This window comes from Salmo trutta, chromosome 6, assembly GCF_901001165.1.
Source record: "Salmo trutta chromosome 6, fSalTru1.1, whole genome shotgun sequence".
Lineage (NCBI taxonomy): Eukaryota > Metazoa > Chordata > Actinopteri > Salmoniformes > Salmonidae > Salmo > Salmo trutta.
Genome location: NC_042962.1, coordinates 28,811,672 through 28,837,847, shown reverse-complemented (window position 1 = coordinate 28,837,847; position 26,176 = coordinate 28,811,672). Strand labels below are relative to the sequence as shown.

The 26,176-nt window shown below is 41.0% G+C and overlaps 1 protein-coding gene across 1 annotated transcript in view; it reads left to right on the top strand.

The window, feature by feature from the left end:
• The first annotated feature begins 7,876 nt into the window (after nt 1–7,876).
• myripb (myosin VIIA and Rab interacting protein b) overlaps nt 7,877–26,176 on the top strand; it is a 184,450-nt gene continuing 166,150 nt past the window's right edge. Inside the window, exons 1-2 of the mRNA XM_029756087.1 lie at nt 7,877–8,254; nt 23,821–24,002. Coding sequence (XP_029611947.1) covers nt 23,893–24,002 — 110 coding nt within the window. The 5' untranslated portion in view covers nt 7,877–8,254; nt 23,821–23,892. The remainder of the gene's footprint in view (nt 8,255–23,820; nt 24,003–26,176) is intronic.

Below are 26,176 nucleotides of genomic sequence, written 5' to 3'. Positions count from 1 at the left end.
TGTTGTGTATTTTACCCTCTGTTCCCCCCATGTCTTTGTGTGGTATTGTTTGTAAGTGCTTGTGCACTTGTTACTGGTGCGCGTCGGGTTTTGTACCCAAGTTGCTTATTGTTTTATTGCAGTTGGTTTTTGTATTAAAACTGCTCCGGCTATTACCGAGTTCTGCTCTCCTGCGTATGACTTCACTGCCACCAGTTACGCACCACGCTATAGAAGCTGAGCTCAGGCTGCAGTGACTCAGCACGATTAGATAGATGATTAGATAGATTTGCTGAACCATAAGTAACCATTAAACATTGATAACCATAAGTGACCATTAACCTCAAGAAGTCTAAGCCTTTGGGGTGGGGGGGTCTACTAAGATGTTGTTTTTAGATGGTCATACCATGGATAATTTATCTATTTGATTTAGAATTTCAGGATCCCTGTAGGTATCAAAAAATACATAATTAAATATAGAATTTGGCCTTTACTACTATAGCCCATAGAAACGCGTTGAATAAAACATTCATAAATGGAAGAAAAAAATCATAAGGAATAAGATTATGAAGTGTCTTTCTTTTATCTAGGAGATATAAGAAAGCTAAGGAAATATTTGGGTTTTTTGGACACCCACTTAACCCCATTTTTGTTGTTGGCACAAAACTACCTTTTCTACTTTTTTAAACTGGTACCGGTTACCTTCAGATGAGTTCCGTGATGCTACAGACAGAAATTGGCACATCGGTGGTACCGACTTCAGACGAGTCCCGTGGGGCTTGTGGGGGTCGTAGAGCAAAACGGAGAACACCATCACGAGAATCTCATCTTTCCATAGACTGAAGGCCAAACTGTTCAGACGCTACAGACGTTTTTTGTGAGAAGACCGATTTTGGGGATGTCTCATGGTCTGACAAACACCGCTCTAGCTCAGCCACCTTCCACCGCAGATGCGGAATACCCACATAGGCGGATGCGGTGGATTGAGACGCAGCCCATGTATATCTCTAGCTTAAATTGACGGATTTTGATGGGGATTTTTTTTATTATGTTACTTAGATTGACGCACTGGTGTGTCAATAGACTCTTAAGGATTTAACCATTGATGACCATTCATGTTATCAATCACATCACCCTCTCACCTGGTATGATCTATGTGTTTTATTGTTCACAGTTTTTAAGGGGATTGGATGCTAATGATTGATGTTCCACTCTCTGAACCCTCCAAACAGTGCGTTACATAAGCATTAGTTGTCACGCATGTGTGTAGGAACGGACCAAGGCGCAGTGTGAGTACCGTTCCACATCTTTTATTAGAATGTGAAACTTTGCAAGACAAACAATAAACAAAAACCGTGACGGCAGTGATGCAACATGCACTAACTCAAAAATAATCTCCCACAAACACAGGTGGGGAAAACAACTACTTAAATATGATCCCCAATTAGAGACAACGATGACCAGCTGCCTCTAATTGGGAATCATACAAAAACCCCAACATAGAAAAAAGAAACTTGAACACAACATAGAACAAATAAACTAGAATAAATCCCCCAGTCACACCCTGACCTACTCTACCATAGAAAATAAGAGCACTCTGTGGTCAGGACGTGACATTAGTACACATTCTGTTGTATCTGAGATTATGTCAACATCAACTAGGAAAGTGAAGACATAGATGGAGACATCTGACAGAGGACATGAATTGTACATACTGTACATCATACCAGATGAGAGGGCAATGTGATTGATAACATGAATGGTCAACAATGGTTAATGGTTACTTAGGTAATGAAAAAAAACTATGAAAAAGGCACTGCTAGGTTCAAATTGATCTTAAAAGTTTGTAATGCATGTGTCACTTAATATCTTTGCCACTCCAATCCTAATAGGCAAATCTGTGTTAATGTGCACCACTGAACAGCCGCTACGCAGTCATGCTGTCAGACAAAAGTTTCGGATTAAAGTGACAATTGATATGACAAGATTACCACTGGGATCAATGTTTAACAATATGATTTTTGTAACCTTCTCAGACCAAATGGTAAGTAAGTAAGCCTTGTCCGGGCCAGAATGGCCAATTGGGCAAGAGGCTGCAAATTCTCTTGTTTCTCTTGTGCAGGGATCTTTAACTAGATTCAGCCGTGGTATTTTTTCTTGAGTGGATAAATAATTTGATTCAAGAAGCCCAAACAGATATTGTATTTGACAAAAACATAAACATTTCAAACCTTGATTACATTGGTCCACGATCATATTCTGTATGTCTCTCTATTTCAGCCAGGACCCCCGTGACACAAGACAGTATCTGTCTCTGATTCTAAAGGTTGCACGTTTGAATCCAGCAATAGAAAGTTATTTTTGTTTTAAGCCTATCCCAAACCTTAACCCTTACCTTACATACAGTACAGTACCAGTCAAAAGTTTGGACACACCTACTCATTCAAGGGCTTTGTAGAATACTAGTGAAGATATCAAAACTATGAAATAACACATATCGAATCATGCAGTAATCAAAAAAAGTGTTAAACAAATAGATTCTATTAAGATTCTTCAAAGTAGCCACCTTTTGCTTTGATGACAGCTTTGACATTCTTAACATTCTATCAACCAGCTTCACATGGAATGCTTTTCCAACAGTCTTGAAGGAGTTCCCACATATGCTAAGCACTTGTTGGCTGCTTTTCCTTCACTCTGTGGTCCAACTCATCCCAAACCATCTCAATTGGGTTGAGGTCGGGTGATTGTGGAGGCCAGGTCATCTGATGCAGCACTCCATCACTCTCCTTGTTGGTCAAATAGCCCTTTCACAGCCTGGAGGTGTGTTGGGTCATTGTCCTGTTGAAAAACAAATGATAGTCCAATTAAGAGCAAACCAGAAGGGATTGTGTATCGCTGCAGAATGCTGTGGTGGCCATGCTGGTTAAGTGTGCCTTGAATTCTTAATAAATAAACTGACAGTGTCACCAGCAAAGCACCCCACACCATCACACCTCCTCCTCCATGCTTCACGGTGGGAACCACACAGGCGGAGATCATCTGTTTACCTACTCTGCGTCTCACAAAGACATGGCGGTTAGAACCAAAAATCTCAGATTTGGACTCATCAGACTAAAGGACAGATTCCCACCAGTCTAATGTCCATTGCTTTTGTTTCTTGGCCCAAGCAAGTCTCTTCTTATTATTGGTGTCCTTTAGTAGTGGTTTCTTTGCAGCAATTTGACCATTAAGGCCTGATTCACGCAGTCTCCTCTGAATAGTTGATGTTGAGATGTGCCTGTTACTTGAACTCTGAAGCATTTATTTGGGCTGCAATTTCAGGCTGGTAACTCTAATGAACTTAGCCTCTGCAGGAGAGGTAACTCTGGGTCTTCCTTTCCGGTGGCGGTCCTCATGAGGGCCAGTTTCATCATAGCGCTGGATGGTTTCTGCGACTGCACTTGAAGAAACTTTAAAAGTTATTGAGATTTTATGTATTGACTGACCTTCATGTCTTAAAGTAATGATGGACTGTCGTTTCTCTTTGCTTATTTGAGCTGTTCTAGCCATAATATGGACTTGGTATTTTACCAAACAGGGCTATCTTCTGTATACCACTGCTACCTTGTCACAATACAACTGATTGGCTCAAACGCATTAAGAAGGAAAGAAATTCTACAAATTTGTTTTTAACAAGGCACACCTGTTAATTGAAATGCATTCCAGGTGGCTACCTCATGAACCTGGTTGAGATGATGATAGCTATGCACACGCATTAAGGCAAAGGGTGGCTACTTTGAAGAATCTCAAATAAATAATATTTTGAATTGTTTAACATTTTTCTGTGTACTACATGATTCCATTTGTGTTATTTCATAGTTTTGATGTCTCACTATTATTCTACAATGTAGAAAATAGTAAAAATAAAGAAAAACCCTTGAATGAGTAGGTGTGTCCAAACTTTTGACTGGTACTGTACATGTACACATACATATACATACATACAAATGCACATACATATACACTACCGTTCATAAGTTTGGGTTCACTTAGAAAGGTCCTTGTTTTTGAAAGAAAAGTACATTAAATAGTACCCGCAAAACACCAGTCTCAATGTCAACAGTGAAGAGGCGACTCCGGGATGCTGGCCTTCTAGGCAGAGTTGCAAAGAAAAAGCCATATCTCAGACTGTCCAATAAAAAGAAAAGATTAAGATGGGAAAAAGAACACAGACACTGGACAGAGGAACTCTGCTTAGAAGGCCAGCATCCCAGAGTCGCCTCTTCACTGTTGACGTTGAGACTGGTGTTGTTGCGGGTACTATTTAATGAAGCTGCCAGTTGAGGACTTGTGAGGTGTCTGTTTCTCAAACTAGACACTCTAATGTACTTGTCCTCTTGCTCAGTTGTGCACCGGGGCCTCCCACTCCTCTTTCTATTCTGGATAGAGACAGTTTGCGCTGTTCTGTGAAGGGAGTAGTACACAGCGTTGTACAAGATCATCAGTTTCTTGGCAATTTCTCGCATGGAATAGCCTTCATTTCTCAGAACAAGAATAGACTGACGAGTTTCAGAAGAAAGTTATTTGTTTCCGGACATTTTGAGCCTGTAATCGAACCCACAAATTCTGATGCTCCAGATACTCAACTAGTCTAAAGAAGGCCAGTTATATTGTTTCTTTAAATCAGGACAACAGTTTTCAGCTGTGCCAACATAATTGCAAGAGGGTTTTCTACTGATCAATTAGCCTTTTAAAATGATCAACTTGGATTAGCTAATACAACGTGACATTGGAACACAAGAGTAATGGTTGCTGATAATGGGCCTCTGTACACCTATGTAGATATTCCATTAAAAGAATCTGCCGTTTCCAGCTACAATAGTCCTTTACAACATTATTGATGTCTACACTGTATTTCTGATTAATTTGATGTTATTTTAATGGACAAAAAATGTGCTTTTCTTTCAAAAACAAGGAAATGTCTAAGTGACCCCAAACTTTTGAACGGTAGTGTATATATATACATATTTTTAAAATATATTTAAAATAGAGATTTCAGAGTAAATGCCTAAACTTTACCCTGCCTCTGATTCCAAAGGTTGCAAGTTCAAATCCAGCGATTTAAAGTTTTTATTTTTATTTTAAGTCTATCACAAACCTTAATCCTTACCTTAAAATATTTTAGTTAATGCTTAAACTCATCCCTAACCTTAAAAATACTGAGTTAATGTTTAAACTTGACCTTAAACACTCAACTTCTACATTTGACATTTGAGAAACATGGATGAACGTCTTATTCTGAATTGAGACAGAGAGCTAGTTGCTCTACTTATGAGTGGAAATACTTGGAAATAGATTTCCTAAATTAAAATAATTTTGCATCTCAACTTTGGGGGGCAAAATAAATTCAGCCGTGGGACGTATTTGGCCCGCGGGCCGCCAGTTGACAATCCCTGCTCTAGGATGAGGCACCTTGATGTACCAGTACACCCCCTGAACAGGATTTTAGTCTGTTGTAGTTAGTAATGTAATGAGTAGATATGTATCCGTACACTGTAAAAGATTCTCCATGTCAATTAATACATTTGGATTTGTATATCTAGGCCTAACAACCATTGTAATGACAGAAGGTTGATGGTGACAATCTAGTGTTCATTATTCAAATGCTAATGCCATGATAACTACTGTAGTTGGTCCTCAAAGGAAATAAAGTAGCTGGTATTCAACAGAAGTTAATGAACTTTCCTATCTCTTCCAGTTTGCTTCATTAGCTGCAATATGTTTCATACACTCATTGTAAGCTAATATGAAGTATTTCTGAGAATGTAATAAAGTGGCTGTAATAAAGACGCTCTGTCCCAGACAAGTGATTTTTGGAACGCATTAATTATGGATCCTTTAAAAATGTCCACAATGACTAGTGCTGATGATTCATAGGGGTTCAGGTCTACATGAAGGACTTCTACAATGCTAGTGAATAATTGTGAGTTCTTCTGTTAAATTGTATATAAAGAAGAGATCCAATGCAAAATATGAATTGTATATTTTTAGACAGTTATAACTTTTAAATGCGTGTGCAAATCATGATATTGTATTTACATTTTATTTATTTATTCAAAAATAAGATGATGTAATCTGCACCCTTGGTTTGGGGTTTTAACTGTTTAGTCTTGCCTCAGAGGGAACATAAGCAGACAGGTGTAGATAGGAACCTACAGTATATCTGGGATGAAATAGAAAGTTCTGTCAGGGTGTTGGGTGCGTACTGGTAGCGAAGTCAGGTGCAGAGAGCAGAGAGTTGTGAACAGGCGCACACTTTATTGAGGCAGGAGAAAACAGCAGACGGACGCAACTGCGTCAAAACCTCCAGCCACAATAGCAAAAGTGCAGAGCGCAAAACACAGTCACAAAAGCTAATGATATCAAATAAACATACTACGTGCAATAACACGGATCATAAACACCAGCCTGGCGCGTAACCTCAAACACGTAACACGAAACAATTTCACACAAAGACATGTGGGGGAACAGAGGAATAAATATATGCAGTGTGATTGGGAATGTAAACCAGGTGTGCAGGGAACAAGACAAAACAAATGGAACAATGAAAAATGGAGCGGCGATGGCTAGAAAGCAGGTGACGTCGACCGCCGAACACCGCCCGAACAAGGAGAGGAGCCGACTTCGGCCGAAGCCGTGACAAGTTCTGTCACTCCACTTCCTTCATTTGGAGGTCCAGGATAGGCTTCCATCCAAAGCACAGTATTTTTGTCAGCGTTAACTTACTTGATTGTGTGTAGTACTCTTCATTTGTGTTGAAAGTCTGGTAATACTAGTTTGAACACAGAGAGTGAAGAAAAATCCCCAGAGGTCCCCACAGGGACATCTAATCTGTGTAAGGCACCGTAGCTGTCTGTCTGTTGTGAGTGTCAGAGAGTGGAGGAAACGGGATGGATCTTATTCATGCTGTTCTCTTTGCTGAAATCAGAAGTGCTTTGCTGTCTTCTTCTTTTTCTCCACCACATTTATCTCCTCAGCACTTTCCTAGCAGATCAAGCGTTGATAAAGAGACAAAGCCTCCACCTTCTCCTTTAGGCTCCTTTGTGGCTTCTGTCCAGATCTCTGCACACCACCCCAGCCACTGCTCACCCCCGTTTCGCAATCCATTGCTGAGGGTTTATGTGCCAAGCCCTGATTCAGCAGGAACAACGATTGTTTATGCTGAGATGGTGATGTTTTCAGAGCAGAGGGAAAATCTATGTTGACACACTAACTCTGCTCCCCACTTGATGAGGCTATATAGTAGAATAATACATGTTTATCCAGATTTAAGAGGTTTTGGTTGGTAAAGACGCAGTTATTTGTCATTGGGGGTTGGCTTGAACAGACTGAGTTGTTGAACTTCTAAATGACTTCTACCCACATTTGCATAATATGAAAGTTTCTCATTTTCTATAGCCTACTCATCAGTTTGTTCAGGGTTGCATGCATGGCAGAATGGCAAACTGGAAAGAAAGAGGGTCTGTAAAGAACAGGCTTAATTTGCATTTGAATGGGGAATATGCACTGCCCCTCCTTGATAACTAAAGCAAAGTCCAATGAATGGTATCAGCTCACCATCAAGCCTACACGGCAGAATTGTATATTCATTTCGCGTTAATTGAGTTCTTTGAACCAGCGGGCACCAAGAGAGACAAGAGAGATACTGCATGTCTAATTAGTTTACCATGCCTTTGTCTCTTCACGCACATCTCAACAGAGTGCCAGTGGCGTTATGAATGAACGCACCGCGCGAGTTAATTCTGCGGTAGCAGGGCTCGCGCTGCCTCCTCGAGTACCGGTGTCGGCTTGAGGCTCTCTGATTGGCTATCTCACAGCATGCCCAGGTGCTGACAAGAGGATGGAATCAGCAGCTGGATCTCACTGCGTTGCATGACAGAGACACGGAGAACGAGGTGCGCCTTGCTATCTTTCCAGTTTTATGCCACCCAGATATTTTTGAAGTTGGCAGGAGAATTATCAACACAGGGAGAACAAATATATGTACATTCTCACCTCAGCGGGTCTGCGCCCTCTCAGTTTAATTCAAACCTCGTGACTCCTCAACGGTTCATGCTGCAACCGCTGCGTAGGGAAAATAACCTGAAGGCAAGGCAGTCAAAGTATCTGAGAGACATATCTGAAGGAAGTTTACCCTTGTACGCTTATCTGAACGCATCCTCCCACGTTGTGTGTCTGGGAGAGCGCTCTATTTGGAGTCCGTAGCTGGCGGTCATCCGGCGCCCATTGATCTCGTGTAAGTGATCGATTATCAATTCAACTTCTCCTTTTGAGTTATTATAGTCTACCTTTGCGATATGATCGCAAGTAGCATTGCCCAATCTAGCATGCCCAGATCCAAGATTGAAATTAACTTTGTCCTTGTTGAGAAATAGATAGACAGAGGCTACCTTGCATGATAGGCCTATCTATACGTTTGTTTAACTCGTTATAGCCTATCCATATGGACAGATATGACATGCTTTTTTAATTCATTAGCCTGTTTTCTGATAAAGGTGACACCACATAGCGGGGACCGAAATCCCCTCACCACATTCGTTTATCAACGCCACCTGTTATGCATGTTGATCACTGATGCTGATGCATGACATTGATAATGTGTTTCAATGGGATGGATCGCTGCACTGCAGCAATTGAATTCACGAGGTTCGAGTTGATAATACAAGATTGCGTAGATTACACCCAGATTTAAATGTCAATGTAGTTATAGCCATATAAATATAATCTCATTCATGCAACATGCATAAAGAGACCTGGCAATCGGTATAAATGCGACATATCAGGCACGACATGGTCCATTTTCAGGATGCATGATGCAGCGGTAATATGCAGGCTAATATAGGTAATTGTTAACAAGTGTTTGGATGCCTCTGACGGTGCAAGGAGGAGTAGCCTAGGTCAAAACCATGGCAATGAATGAATACGCGTGAGAGTGAGTCACGAGAGCGGATTGGGGGGGATTTAGATCAATGGAAGAATGTGACGTGTGTCAGGCTGCCAAAAAGTGACGGCTTGCAGTCATACCTTCAGGGGGCGTGTCTGGACTGGGGGACTGGTGGGAGTTATATTACTAATGTAATATTATATCCCATTATGTATACTTTGTATTTGGAGCCTTAATATAGGCAAAGAAAGCATGCATACTGAGAGTTGGCTGCGGACAGTGGTATCTGTGATGCCTAGACTTAGCGATGCCATTGTTCTCACCTGTTGGTCAGCAAGGTGATGTGTGACAATGTATGACAATACAGACTGCAAAATGCTAAGCGTTATTATCTTATGGACACGTAAAAAAAACAGGCCTTATTATACTACTGCAACTGTCTATCTTTGATTGGCGAGATATTGTCTTTAAATTCAACAATATCCTACTCTAGGTTAACAACTGGCTACTCACAATAATTAACATCAATATGCCACATTGTGTACATCTGATAGCCTATAATAAACATTGATAGCCTATTATACACCTGTATGGTGTGTTATGTTGATGTTAACATTCTAGGATCCTGTCTCCTTTTTAATTCACATGTATTTGGTGAAAGGTGTTTTTGTGTCAAGTGATGTCATCAGCACAGTTACACAGTAGTTTATTCACAGAAACCGTTGGATACTGCGCTGCGAGCAGGTTGCAAATACAATGCAGCTTATTCTCACCTTGCCGCATACTATAGAGGGTGGTAATTGGGCGGAATGTGCAGGGTGTGATAGGATGTAAGACAGTGACAAATGATCAGGTGTTCTTCCCAACCTGAAACCTGCGTTCCCACGTACAGGGCCCAGAGTAGGTCCGAAATGGCACCCTAATTCCCATAGTGCTTGGCTCTGGTGAAAAGTAGTGCACTATATAGGGAATAGGGTGCCGTCAATGTATTCGGTTGTTTTCACACACGCTATCTCCAGCATTAACCCTGATAGCAGAGAGCCTTGCTATTCGTCACACATCATAGGCCAATGGATAAACTTCAAGTGGCTAAATCCTTTCATTTTATTCATAACATACATCTTAGAATTCAAATTTCCTTCTCACTCAGTGGATGCGTAACAAATGGCACCATATACCCTCCATATTGCACTTATTTTGAGCAGAGCCCTTTGGGCCCTTGTCTAAAGTAGTGCACTATTTTCAGTAAGACTGTCATTACGGATGCAGATAGTGAGAGCTGTTCTCTCCCTTCTGGTTGAGGGTAAGCACTGATCCTTAAGCTAGCCTCCGAGAGGCTAAAACAAGCAGTTAATTTAGTGCTTGGCTGCCCCTGCCCTTTGAGCTCACAGGCCTGCTTGTTATGCATTCATCTGCTGTGGAGCCCTAGCTGGGTTGCGTTGACACCATTACTGTATGTAACAGACAACCTAGCCAACATACAATAAGGTTGTCAGTGTGTGGTTTCATGTCACAATGTGTTAGTAGGTCTGTGCATAATATCGTGTGTGGGTGGATGGATGTACCCGTGTCGATGTATGTGTGAATTTCAATTTGAGTGTGTGGGTTTCTGTCTCTGAAGAATAGCATACTCTCCTAACCTTGGACATCCTCAGCTGAGATGTTCTTCAGTCTGACCCAGTTCCATCCGGTATCCACAATCCTGGCCTGTATGTTGCTGTTACATACTGTATCTATTCAATACATATGCTGTCAATACACATGTTGTTATTATTGTCTCTCATTTAGTCACACACATAAAGGCCACTGAAGTCAAGGCTGAACAACAACTAGCATTGGTTGTTTACTTAAAGAGAAAGCATCAATTGAAACACTAGATAAATATAGCTGTAAGCAGCAATGAACGGGGTTCACAGGATGACCGAAAGGACACGAGATCAGTTGGATAACAAAGCAAGCCTATCATGTAGGAACTGTCTTCCTTTTGTGCAATCATGAGTCTAAATACAAAATCTAGAGTGAATCTGGCTCATGGTTCATGAGGAGATGAGGATTGCAGATGATTTTGAGCATTAGCATTACATATGCAAATAATGAGTTGTGAATGGTTTCCTTTTTTTATATCAATACCAAATTCAATGTGGTTAATCTTAGTGATGTTCATGATAGCGATGACAAGTTTCAAGTTGATAGGCCACTGTGCAGTGGATTTACAGTGGTTTAAATGGACATGTAAAATCAGATTTTGATTTGTCTGACTGGCTGAACAACACCTTATCATCTGAAGCTATGGAATATCATCACCCAAGACCTGCCAAATCTCTGCATTCATTTTTTGTTGTTTTTACAGCATCTTTGAGATTCTCTTTGTAATGACAAGCGCTATATAAAATACATCTATGATTATTATTGTGATGAGTCCAAAAACCAAATTTAGAGGGAATCTAACTTTTAGTCAGATTTGTTATGATTATTTTAAGCATTAGCGTTACATAGTTCAAAAAGTGAATCGTTAATAGTTGCCTTCTTTTTTAAGATATCAATGCCAAAGTTAACGTGGTTCATCGTGGTAATGTCTTTGATACCCTAAACCATTTCAAGTTGATGGGCCATTGTGAAGTGGTTTTTCAAAGGGTTTAAATGGAAACATAAAATCAGATTTCCTGACAAACATTTCTCAGCCATCTCTAAACAATCCCTTATCTTTTCTCAAACTAAATTAAGAGATATACCAAGAGCCTACATACTGAATGTGTTGTTATTGGGAAAGGTTTTCAAAAAAGAAGGTACATTTGTTCAACATGAGTAAAGACATGTACAGTGAGGGGAAAAAAGTATTTCATCCCCTGCTGATTTTGTACGTTTGCCCACTGACAAAGAAATGATCAGTCTATAATTTTAATGGTAGGTTTATTTGAACAGTGAGAGACAGAATAACAACACAAAAAATCCAGAAAAACGCATGTCAAAAATTTTATACAATGATTAGCATTTTAATGAGGGAAATAAGTATTTGACCCCTCTGCAAAACATGACTTAGTACTTGGTGGCAAAACCCTTGTTGGCAATCACAGAGGTCAGACGTTTCTTGTAGTTGGCCACCAGGTTTGCACACATCTCAGGAGGGATTTTGTCCCACTCCTCTTTGCAGATCTTCTCCAAGTCATTAAGGTTTCGAGGCTGACCCATTTTCAATGCCCTGGCTGAGGGAAAGAGGTTCTCACCCAAGATTTGACGGTACATGGCCCCGTCCATCGTCCCTTTGATGCGGTGAAGTTGTCCTGTCCCCTTAGCAGAAAAACACCCCCAAAGCATAATGTTTCCACCTCCATGTTTGATCGGCGGGGATGGTGTTCTTGGGGTCATGGGCAGCATTCCTCCTCCTCCAAACACGGCGAGTTGAGTTGATGCCAAAGAGCTCCATTTTGGTCTCATCTGACCACAACACTTTCACCCAGTTGTCCTCTGAATCATTCAGATGTTCATTGGCAAACTTCAGACGGGCATGTATATGTGCTTTCTTGAGCAGGGGGACCTTGCGGGCGCTGCAGGATTTCAGTCCTTCACGGCGTAGTGTGTTACCAACTGTTTTCTTGGTGACTATGGTACCAGCTGCCTTGAGATCATTGACAAGATCCTCCCGTGTAGTTCTGGGCTGATTCCTCACCGTTCTCATGATCATTGCAACTCCACGAGGTGAGATCTTGCATGGAGCCCCAGGCCGAGGGAGATTGACAGTTCTTTTGTGTTTCTTCCATTTGCGAATAATCGCACCAACTGTTGTCACCTTCTCACCAAGCTGCTTGGCGATGGTCTTGTAGCCCGTTCCAGCCTTGTGCAGGTCTACAATCTTGTCCTTGACATCCTTGGAGAGCTCTTTGGTCTTGGCCATGGTGGAGAGTTTGGAATCTGATTGATTGATTGCTTCTGTGGACAGGTGTCTTTTATACAGGTAACAAACTGAGATTAGGAGCACTCCCTTTAAGAGTGTGCTCCTAATCTCAGCTCGCTATCTGTATAAAAGACACCTGGGAGCCAGAAATCTTTCTGATCGAGAGGGGGAGAAATACTTATTTCCCTCATTATAATGCAAATCAATTTCTAACATTTTTGACATGCGTTTTTCAGGATTTTTGTTGTTGTTATTCTGTCTCTCACTGTTCAAATAAACCTACCATTAAAATTATAGACTGATCATTTCTTTGTCAGTGGGCAAACATACAAAATCAGCAGGGGATCAAATACTTTTTTCCCCTCACTGTACATACAAAGTTTCAAGTCTCTGTCAAACGGGGCGGTGGATATGTGAGAATGCTTTAAGTGAGAATGCTTATAACAGTGCCCCCTGTAGACCAATCGGTGCAATTCTATTGGACCAAGCTCTCATGGACTCTAGTTTCTGTGTGCCAATTAGAAAAAAGTTAGCAATCTATGCGTGACTTTTTTTCACCATGTCAAGGGAAAAAAAACGTGAACCCCCAATCAGGAGTTGCATTGTGGGATTGATGGTGTCTGTGTTGATGACTCATTAGTTCGGGTTAGGCTATCCATGTATTGGTGATGTAAAACTAGGGCAATTCCACAGTAAAGGAATCATTCCAGGGTTTTTCTTTTTTTCTACATTATAGAATAATGGTGAAGACATAGAACCAATGAAATAACACATGGAATAATGTAGTAACCAAAAAAGTGTTAAATCAAAATATATTTGATTTTCTTCAAAATTAGCCACCCTTTGCCTTGATGACAGCTTTGCATACTCTTGACATTCTCTTAACCAACTTCATGAGGTAGTCACCTGGAATCCATTTCAATTAACAGGTGTCTTGTTAATTTTTGGAATTTCTTAATTTCTTAATGTGTTTGAGCCAATCAGTAGTGTTGTGAAAAGGTAGGGGTGGTATACAGAATATAGCCCTATTTGGTAAAATACCAAGTCCATATTATTGCAAGAATGGCTCAAATAAGCAAAGAGAAACAACAGTCCATCATTACTTTAAGACATGAAGGTCAGTCAATACATCAAATCTCAATAACTTTTAAAGTTTCTTCAAGTGCAGTCGCAGAAACTATCAAGCGCTATGATGAAACTGGCTCTCATGAGGACCGCCACAGGAGAGGAAGACCCAGAGATACCTCTGCTGCAGAGGATAAGTTCATTAGAGTTACCAGCCTCAGAAATCGCAGCCCAAATAAATGCTTCACAGAGTTCAAGTAACAGACATCTCAACATCAACTGTTCGGAGCTGACTGCATGAATCAGGCCTTCATGGTCGAATTGCTGCAAGGAAACCACTACTAAAGGACACCAATAATAAGAAGAGACTTGCTTGGGCCAAGAAACAAAAGCAATGGACATTTTAACCGGTGGAAATCTGTCCTTTGGTATGATAACTCCAAATTTGAGATTTTTGATTCCAAGCGCTGTGTCTTTGTGAGACGCGGAGCAGGTGAACAGATGATCTCCGCATGTGTGGTTTCCACCGTGAAGCATGGAGGAGGAGAAGGTGTGATGCTTTGCTGTTGAATCTGTCTGATTTATTTAGAATTCAAGGCACACTTAACCAGCATGGCTACCACAGCATTCTGCAGCGATACGCCATCCCATCTGGTTTGCGCTTAGTTGGACTACCATCTGTTTTTCAACAGGGCAATGACCCAAAACACACTTCCAGGCTGTGTAAGGGCTATTTGACCAAGAAGGAGAGTGATGGAGTGCTGCATCAGTTGACCTGGCCTCCACAATCACCCAACCTTTTGAGATGGTTTGGGATGAGTTGGAGCGCAGAGTGAAGGAAAAGCAGCCAACAAGTGCTCAGCATATGTGGGAACTCCTTCAAGACTGTTGGAAAAGCATTCCAGGTGAAGCTGGTTGAGATTGCCAAGAGTGTGAAAAGCTGTCATCAAGGCAATTGGTGGCTACTTTGAAGAATATAAAATCTGAAATATATTTTTATTTGTTTAACACTTGTTTTGTTTACGACATGATTTCATCGTTTTGATGGCTTCACAAGTATTCTACAATGGAGAAAATTGTTAAACAACACAACAACAAAAAACATGAATGAGTAGATGTGGCCGAATTTTTAACTGGTTCTTTATGTCAAACCAAAACCATTTTATGTCAAAGTAAAAAAAAAAAAAAAACATAGAACTCTATGCCCAAGGACTACTTTTATTTTTACGCAGGTCATTTCACAAAAACAAATAATGGAAGAACTGTGTAGATGCAAAGATTGTTAACAGAATTACAGTCAAATGTCCCTCAGTTTTGTTAAATACAGTGCTTTCAGAAAGTATTCACACCCCTTGACTTTTTAAAAACATTTTGTTGTGTTACATCCTGAATTTAAAATGATTGAATTGTATTGAACTCTACTGTGCTGTTCTCTACTGTGCTGTACTGTGATGTCCAAACTTGTGAAACATATACATTCTTTCTGCAGGCATCTTTGAATCTTAATTCGGAGCGTAGACAGTGGCTTCAGAAAGTATTCATACTCCTTGATTTTTTTCCCTAGATTTCGTTGTGTTACAGCCTGAATTAAAAATGTATTAAATTGTTTTGTTTTTCTCACTCATCTACACAGAACAATGCATAATAACAAAGTGAAAATATGTCTAAAACCATGTTTGCTAATTTATTGAAAATTAAATATAGAAATATCAAATTTACGTAAGTATTATTTTTGTCACTGGCCTACTCACAATACCCCATAATGTCAAAGTGTACTTATTATTTCAAAATATTTACAAATTAATGAAAATGTAAGAATCTGTAATGTGTTCAACAACTTAACAACTACCATAAGCTTCATAATAATGTGACAGGTGAGATAAAGAACATTGCGTTCTTCATCTCCTAATGTTTCCAAATACTCTGGTATACGGTATAGCGTCCAAGCTGGTCTACCTTCTTAATTGTTACTTGTGTAACTTTCATTATCCTCCCTGCTCATGCGGCAGAGAAATGTGAAAATTTCTTAGATAAACATTTTTTGGTAATGGAATTACCAGGCAATGTTTGTTATAGAAGGCAAATAATTTATCCAAAACTAAATATCTGTTGATATTAGTTGGCAGGGGTCTTCACTTCAACATGATTGTATTTTGATTTATTTCTAATACACTTAAGACTTTTTCTGGTAGACATTTTCTAAGACCCCTTTTCCATATGTTTGACCAGAAATCAAAGCATTACTTAACTGATTTTTAAGATACATTTTAACCATTTTCTATCTATGCCTCCATTTCCCCAAAATATAGAATTAGCTTTCATTTGACACTCAATTTGATATGCTCCTATAATGTTGGTACTGTTGGGTTCGACATTTTGAACATTGAGATATTAAATAAATGATAGAGAAGAAGCATAGAATCAAAGGAGAAAGTTAATGGTTCTCTGAAGAATGCTTTGGAATGTGTTGATGGAGGAAAGCAGAGCGATGTGTTGATATAGGGAAGACAGATGGATATTGGTGAAGGAGGGGTTGAGGTGAGGGGTGAGGTCAGTTCCCCTTAAGGGAGTAATCAGGGTTAGTATCTGGTTACCTTCTTTCCTGTTGAGCCATAAACTGTAAGAAGGAGGAGTGTCTTAAGTGGGATATATATCTGAGTGGGACAAATGTTGAGTTGTCTGTTTTCAGCTGTACAGAACCTTGGTTATACAATACATGCATGTTTTGTTCAATCAAGTTCATATTTGTATCAAAAAACAGCTTTTTACATTGGCGCGTGATGTTCAGAAAATGTATCCCCACCGAAAACTTCCGGTGAATTTACTAAATTACTCATAAACGTTGACAAAATACATAACAATTATTTTAAGAATTATAGATACAGAACTCCTTTATGCAATTACTATGTCAGATTTTTAAATAGCTTTTCGACGAAAGCACATTTTGTAATATTCTGAGAACATTGCTCAGCCATCACGGCTAGCTATTTTGACACCCGCCAACTTTGGCGCACACTAAACTCAAAATTAGTATTAGAAAAATTGTATTACCTTTGCTGATCTTCGTCAGAATGCACTCCCAGGACTGCTACTTCCACAAGAAATGTTGTTTTTGTTTCAAATAATCCATAGTTATGTCCAAATACCTCTTGCCTGCCATATGAGTTATGTTATACTCACAGACACAATTCAAACAGTTTTAGAAACTTCAGAGTGTTTTCTATCCAAATCTACTAATAATATGCATATTCTCGTTTCTGGGCAAGAGTAGTAACCAGTTTAAATCGGGTACGTTTTTTATCCGGCCGTGAAAATACTGCCACCTAGCCCAGACAGGTTAAAGCTTCTCTAGTGTCTGTGAGTTATTTACTCTGAAGAATAAGAACCTAACAGTACGTAGGGGAGTAGGTTGAAATTTCCCGTAGACGTTGATCTGTGGTTCGTTTTGCATTACCCCCAAGAATGGTTAAGGTTAGGAATGGGTGCTGGGGGTGGGGGAGCTGATCCTAGATCTGTACTTGGGGAAAACGTCACTCTGAGCGTAGGCTTTCTGTATGGGGCTGTCTGATTCCCTGTCTTTAGTAGACATAAGTCACATGACACCTGTTGTGAGTTGGTATGTTATTGTTTTCATTCACTAGTGCATGTAATGACTCACTGGAAAAAAAGCGACCTTTTCTCTTAGCTCTTTGAAGTAGATTTAGCTATTGTCTGGGAGTTCACATGTCTAGTTGGATTGCGATAGGCCATACCCATTTTATAAGACATTGAAACGTTGTGGTCACAATCCCCAAGCACCGTAGCAGATCAGCACAGTTTGGTATCTGTAGATGGGTCCCGCTGCAACATCGAGAGCATCCTGACCGGTTGCATCACTGCCTGGTACGGCAATTGCTCGGCCTCCGACCGCAAGGCACTTCAGAGGGTAGTGCGTACGGCCCAGTACATCACTGGGGCAAAGCTGCCTGCCATCCAGGACCTCTACACCAGGTGGTGTCAGAGGAAGGCCCTAAAAATGGTCAAAGATACTAGCCACCCCAGTCATAGACTGTTCTCTCTACTATCGCATGGCAAGCGGTACCAGAGTGCCAAGTCTAGGACAAAAAGGCTTCTCAACAGTTGTTACCCCCCAAGCCGTAAGAGTCCTGAACAGGTAACCAAATGGTTACCCGGACTATTTGCATTGTGTGCCCCCCCCCCCCAACCCCTCTTTTACGCTGCTGCTACCCCTCTGTTTATCATATATGCATAGTCACTTTAACTATACATTCATGTACATACTACTTCAATTGGCCCGACCAACCAGTGCTCCCGCACATTGGCTAACCGGGCTATCTGCATTGTGTCCCGCCTCCCACCAACCCCTCTTTTTACACTACTGCTACTCTCTGTTCATCATATATGCATAGTCACTTTAACTATATCTACATGTACATACTACCTCAATCAGCCTGACTAACCGGTGTCTGTATATAGCCTTGCTACTCTTATTTTCAAATGTCTTTTTACTGTTGTTTTATTTCTTTACTTACCCACACACACACACACACACACACACATATATATATATATATATATATACCTTTTTTTCGCACTATTGGTTAGAGCCTGTAAGTAAGCATTTCACTGTAAGGTTGTATTCGGCGCACGTGACAAATAAACTTTGATTTGAAATATTCCCTATTCCCTACATAGTGCACTACTTTTGACACATTTGGGACGCAAACTGTGTGTAACTCGCACATCCCACCCACTGTGCTGCTGGATTCAGGAATGCATCATCAATGGAAACGGTCTTGTGGGCAGTGTGAACGGTGGCTTCCACCGAGCCTAAATCTCTGAGTCACCGCGGCGAGCAGATGCGCACTGACACACTCAAACACACACACAGGCGTAATTGATGCCCTCCACCCACTGTCCTTGACATGGCTACAAAAAGCAGGACTGAATAATTGCTTCCCCCTGTGGTTTGTGGGTAATGATACATTTTCCCTCCTCTAGTCTATACAGTAATTGTATTTTGGGTCCTGGTCAAAATGAGTGCACTATATAGGGAATAGGGTGCCATTTGGGATGCAGCCTACGACTGTACTATCTACCTACCTATATGGTCCTCCCCAAGGCAAATGCAGTACAATAGACCAAATACCGCTGTTCTTTTCTCCTACTGTACGTCAGAGACAGAGCAATCAGCTAGAGGAAGTCCAGAGCCAGGGGTAGGATGATTGATGGCCTTGTACTGTATTCTCCCCTTGCTCTCTCTGTCATCACCAGGATTATTTTTTTATCAGGAGGGACACAGGTATTGTACCACGGGGTGCCTTGAAGCCACTCGTGTGCATCTGAACAGGATTCAGAAAATGTGTGTTAAGAAAGCAGGTTCCAATCAGGCAGAAATACAAGGAAAGAACAGCATGGTATTGCAATCTTCAGAGTGGGATATACAATAGAAAATGCCAGGACACTTTCCCACTGTGGACATTAGGAGATGGAGGTATTGAAGTATTTTTTTCCCCATTCACTGTGCCTGACTTAGCAATAGGTGCCGGTACTCATTTTGGGTGCCAGTACTGTTTTAAGCTATATTTACACTGCTTAAAATGGCCTGTTTCCGAGTGTGTACATGTAAGTCAGAAAATATTTTAATGATAAGAAGTAGAAACCAAGTATTGAGAAGTCATGATAAAAACAGGCAATGCAGTGCAATTGTATTTTGGGTTATTTAATTAAACTTTTTAATTACTTTTAGATTTGTATTTGTTTTATTATGTTATCTTGTACACTTATTTGTATTTAATTAGAGATGTTGTATTTTATAATTGGACTTTTGACCTATTTTGTTCAACAACAAAAACTTTATTTTTATATATATATATATATATATATATATAAATAATGTATTTTTTTAACAAATTAAAAACATTTTTATATAGTAAACACTTGGCCTTCTCTTGATTTAGTGAAATAATTAGCACCCCAGTAGTGTAGGGATTCTATCCTCCAATCGGTGGAAGGAGAAACCAACTTTTGAGTGTTATGGAAGTGGCTAGTCTTCAGAGGTGTAAGGATAATTAGGAGTCTGAAACTTGGGTATTTGGTGCAGTGTTAGGTGCAGGAACTTTTAAGCTAATATTCTATAAGAGGTGCAGGAACTCAAGTAGTAGTTCATTTAAGGTGCTGGAACGCACTACCGGTGTGCTCCAGCCCAAGTCAAGCAGCAGTGGTGGAAAAAGTACTAAATTGTCATACTTGAGTAAAAGTAAAGATACCTTAATTGAAAATGACTCAGAATTGAAAGTCACCGAGTAAAATACGACTTGGGTATTTGGTTTTAAATATATTTAAGTATCACAAGTAAATGGAATTTCTAAAATGTACTTACAGTTGAAGTCAGAAGTTTACATACACCTTAGCCAAGTACATTTAAACTCAGTTTTTCACAATTCCTGACATTTAATCCTAGTAAAAATTCCCTGTCTTAGGTCAGTTAGGATCACCGCTTTATTTTAAGAATGTGAAATGTCAGAATAAGAGTAGAGAGAATGATTTGTTTCAGCTTTTATTTCTTTCATCACATTCCCAGTGGGTCAGAAGTTTACATACACTCAATTAGTATTTGGTAGCATTGCCTTTAAATTATTTAACTTGGGTCAAACGTTTCGGATAGCCTTCCACAAGCTTCCCACAATAAGTTGGGTGAATTTTGTCCCATTCCTCCTGACAGAGGTGGTGTAACTGGGTCAGGTTTGTAGGCCTCCTTGCTCGCACATGCTTTTTCAGTTCTGCCCACAAATTTTCTATAGGATTGAGGTCAGGCTTTGTGATGGCCACTCCAATACCTTGACTTTGTTGTCCTTAAACCATTTTGTCACAACTTTGGAAGTATGCTTGGGGTCATTGTCCATTTGGAAGACCCATTTGCGACCAAGCTTTAACTTCCTGACTGATGTCTTGAGATGTTGCTTCAATATATCCACATAATTTTCCTCCTCATGATGCCATCTATTTTGTGAAGTGCACCAGTCCCTCCTGCAGCAAAGCACCCCCACAACATTATGCTTTTTTTCTTAGGTCTTGACTGTTTTCTTTTGATTTTCCCATGATGTCAAGCAAAGAGGCACTGAGTTTGAAGGTAGGCCTTGAAATACATCCACAGGTACACCTCCAATTGACTCAAATTATGTCAATTAGCCTATCAGAAGCTTCTAAAGCCATGACATCATTTTCTGGAATTTTCCAAGCTGTTTAAAGGCAACTTAGTGTATGTAAATTTCTGACCCACTGGAATAGTGATACAGTGAAATAATCTGTAAACATTTGTTGGAAAAATGACTTGTGTCATGCACAAAGTAGATGTCCTAACCGACTTGCCATAACAAGAAATTTGTGGAGTGGTTGAAAAACGAGTTTTAAAGACTCCAACATAAGTGTATGTAAACTACCGACTTCAACTGTAAGTATCAATAGTAAAAGTATAAACCATTTAAAATTCCCTGTATTAATCAAAGATCAGAGGCAGTAGGGATGACCAGGGATGTTCTCTTGATAAGTGTGTGAGTTGGACCATTTTCCTGTTAAAATGTAACGAGTACTTTTGATTTCCAATTAGATAGATTTGACATGGCAAACGGCAACTGTCACCTTCCAGTCTAGGCTACCTTCCAAGCTGCAGGTAGCCTAGGGGCGGCAGGTAGCCTAGGGGCGGCAGGTAGCCTAGGGGCGGCAGGTAGCCTAGGGGCGGCAGGTAGCCTAGGGGCGGCAGGTAGCCAAGGGGCGGCAGGTAGCCAAGGGGCGGCAGGTAGCCAAGGGGCGGCAGGTAGCCAAGAGGCGGCAGGTAGCCTAGTGGTTAAAGCATTGGACCAGTAACTGAAAGGTTGCTTGATCGAATCCCCGAGCTGACAAGGTAAAAATCTGCCGTTCTGCCCCTGAACAAGGCAGTTAACCCACTGTTCCTAGGCCGTCATTGTAAATAAGAATTTGTTCTTAACTGACTTGCCTTTTAAAATAAATAAAATTAAAAAACCTTGTCAAAAAGGTTCTGATGATGAGGCTTGAGCAAGACTGCGTAAAGAGTGAGAGGGAGAAGAGCGGAGAGGGTCTTCATGTAGTCTAGGTCAATAATGTAGCACATAATTGTCGGATCTTATGAATCTCCATCCCCTCTCATCTCACTCAATAGGGATGTGCTGCATCCACCCTCATATGCTTGTAGCATATGATTACTTTATTGTAAGTTTCAAACATAGAAATGCATTTTGTGAGGTCATCAATATGCACTGATGTGCCATTTTTGGCCGATATCGATATCCAATATTTTCCTTGCCAAAAAACCCGATAGCGATATTTATTTATTTAAAATTCGTAGTGGCCTTTTAAGTTAAATAGTTGAAACACACACTGACCAAAAAGTTATTTTGTTGGCATTTACGTATGTCAACATTACCAGTAAAACATAATCAAAACCTATTTCTTTCACTTGCTGTGTTGTTTTGTTGTTCATTTGTTCAGTCGTTTCATTCTCAACCAGTATTTCATCATACATGTCAAGCAGTGAAGTTTCAGCTCTGTCTGTCTGTGGCCTCTTCTGTCGTGGGTCCTCTTACTCGGTGCACACTGTCACTGTGTCCATTTCCATTTTGTCCAGCTGTGTCTAACATTTCACGTAAACCCTGTTTCTTGTCTGCATCGACGTAGCAGCCCTTGTACCTAGCATGGAGCATGGTGCCGACACAGTAATTAGGCTCAGAGAGAATGCCACTGAATCGCTTGTTCACAGCCTCTAGTAGAGTACTTTTGCAAGTTTTAACCCGACGGTCTGTGTCGGCAATTTTGTTGATCAGGCGTTTCAATGCCATGACAGAGGGTATCACATCTGCTGCAGACGCAGTTGATGAGCATATTTCTCGAGTCAGTTGTTCGAAAGAAGCTAGGAGTGTGTTCATGTTTACAAGTTTCCAACATGTTCTCAAATGCCATTAAAATGGCAGCAGCGGTATGAGAACCAGCACATTCTTGAGCATGCAATACGGCTTTCCTCAGTACGAAATCCTTGTCAACCCACTGTGCTGTCAGACTCGGCATGCTCATGGGTCTGACATCGCTGGTCCAATTGTCAGTCGTGAAGCTAATAGCAGTGACAAGTAGCTCATGGATGTGCATTTCAACAATACTGTGTAACTCCGGTAGGGCAACATCTGAAAAATAGTGCCTACTTGGTAGTGTGTACCGGGGCGCGAGGTGTTCGACCAGTCGGCGAAAGCCAACATCATCCATGACAGAGAACGGTTGATTGTCAAGGGCAATGAATTCCATTATCTTGGCTTTAATGGATTTCGCCTTTGAGTTGTCTTGCTGAAATTTTCTTACTCTTTCAAATGACTGCTCGACTTGAAATTGTTTAGTTGTTCGAAGTGTGCGCTTAGTTTTTTTCTGCTTTTGTTCTAAGTAGTCACTGAACGTCTGGGGGTGATGCACTTTCAAATGAGTAGTTAGGTTTGTGGTATGAAAGATTTCACTTTTTCCCCTCGGGAAATAATAGCAGCGCAAACGTTGCAGATGGTCTTTTTATTATCTTCCTTTGAAACTTCAAAATAGATCCACACAGCAGACATTGTGGGCTAGGTTAGGAATGCTGTGTTGCACGTGTAGTGCTATATTTTTCGTGGAGTCATTACGTCATCTACCTACGTTATATAGGTATGCACGTCAGCTTTGACATCGGTTTTGCACATTGGCATTAAACTGGTCATCGGGCCGATGTTGGCATTTTTTAGCTAATATCATCGGATTCCGATATGCTTACCGATATAGCATGCATCCCTAGTCATCAATACACTACAGTACAACATAACACAATGCAAAACCGCTGGAACATTTAATGTAGGAAGTCTTGATAGACACAGTTATGGACCGTCTCCACCACTTCTCTCTCTAAATCCCCTCTACCTCCTCCCCTGTGCAGGGTTGTCCCTGCCCCGGCCTCCCGAGTGCCCCCCTGCAGCAGTACTCCGTGGCGTTGGCAAGGCCAGGAGAGATGGGGCGCAAGCTGGACCTGTCGGGCTTGACGGACGATGAGGCAGAGCACGTGCTGAAGGTGGTGCAGAGGGACATGAAGCTGAGGAAGAAGGAGGAGGACAGGCTCAGGTGAGCTGGGGAACTGGGGGGATTGATGTGGGGTCGGGAATGCAGGATGGGCCCCCCCCCCCCATTGTGTTAAGAGGGATTTGCTGTTAAGATATTTGAGGACATGTACGATATTTGCTACCATTTTACTCCTGTGTCAACCAATTTACCACTTAAAACACGAGTTGTAAATTAACGAAAATGTGGTGCCCCCAGGACTCTACCTGGTATACGATCCCCCTTTAATACATACGTTTTTGCTGATAGCTGTGCTATCCTAATCAGTGACATACCTACCTGACTTTTTCTGAGTTTGGGGAAAGATAGTTGTGTTGATGCTTCTGGATGTAAAGAGGGAATAAGTTGTGACTGTCTCTCACGCCTAGTCAGACTGTGTGGATGTCAGATACTGTAGGGGTCTTGGGGTCAGGTCTCAGAGTGCCTCAGAATGCTGTTCTTCTTCACACACCCCTGAGAGACAGTTCCTTCTGTCAGATGTGACAGGCTTCCTCCCTCTCCTCCTTCTCCTCTGGTCCCTCTCTTCACATTTCCTCCCGACCTCCATCCCTCACCCTCTGACAGGCTGTAATTACAACAGGGGCGTATTCATTCCGGAAATCGTTTACCGTTTTTAAGAACCAAACGGAAGAAAACAGAGCAAACCAACAGTTTTCTATTGGACAAATTCAGGTAGGTCCCGCCCCGTTTCGTTCCGTTTGCTTCCGTTTAATAAACGTTTTGCAACAGAGTCGGCATGATGAATACACCCCAGTCTTACTCCTTCTCCTCCCCCTCTCCCCTCCATCTCTCCCCCTCTCTCTGTGTGACAGGCTGCAGCTAGGGGATACAGTGTTGTGATGTTGACAGTCTCCTGTGGGGAACTGTCATCAAATGTATTGGCAGATCAGACCGTCTGGTTTGTGATGCATCAGCAAGCCCATGTTTCGATGATCCTGGTGGATTGCCTCGTGCCATTCAGAAATGATTATACAGATCTATCAAACTGAATATGGAAATGCGTGTACATATTTGAGGGTTGTCAAGTTTCACTTCCTACAGCAGTTTTTTTTTTTTGGTAAAGTATTATGCTCCCCTGTCCCCACGTTTGATCAAGAGCCCAATAGTGTTTTTCCACTGTATTGCAGTAGCTTTTTACACTTCTTGACAGTTTTATCTTATAGGCCTGTCATACTACAGAACACCACAGGGATGACCTGCCATGGAATGATGTGTATTGGAATTATTTCAGTTGGTTATATAATAACATTATTATATCTTGCGTTGCCAGACTCTGTAGTCTCACATTCACTCTGCTTACGAGGGTAGGGCTGAATCAAGGAATACATTATTATTGACCAGACAGCAGGCAGCAGAGGTTTCGAGTCAGCTACACTTCTGGGCCTCGTCTAATCAAGACTGGGCTACAGCTGGCTCGCTTCTCCATGAATTACTGTGAAATACAATATTTTCTCTCTTGCAAACTCTTTCGAATGATCAAAAACAAAGAAACCTTTGAAAAACACAATGTCGGGCCAATATTGGTGTTTCTCCCCATTTTTTTAAAAAGCTAAATGGATGTAAGGATGTGAAAACATGCACATTTTCATTGGCAATACAGGGGCTCATGAAATAAATAATCAAGGTAGCTTTGTTGGAGACGCAATCTGGAGCAAAGTGTTTTGAAAGACTGTGTATCTGTCTTAAATATACTAGAAGCCCACTGACAACAAACTGAGTTACGTCCTTTGTTTTCTTTGTTCGATTTGGTGTCTATATTCTTCCGAAAAGTAATTACGTTTAGTTTCTCTGTAGTCTCTCTCTCTCTCTCTCTCTCTCTCTCTCTCTCTCTCTCTCTGTCTCTCTCTCTGTGTTTCATAACAAAATCAACGGTGTGCAATAATCTTTGCTCTCGAGAAATCGATTGTTCCAAGTCGAGGGCTCGCTGAGCAGTGCTGAACACCCGCTCAAATTCAGTCACATCTATCACTCTCCTGCGGTTGAGGTTGGTTTGAGTGCAGGGAATGCTGGGACTCCATACAGTTAGGTTCAAGTGCACAATAATGTCTTAATGGCAGTGATTTCATTCTCAGGGGTCCACTTCTTTGGCACAAAGACTGAGGCCAATGCATCTCAAGAAGCAGACCACATGCATAGTCAAATCACACAGACTGGGACAAGTGTGTTCTCTCATTTCA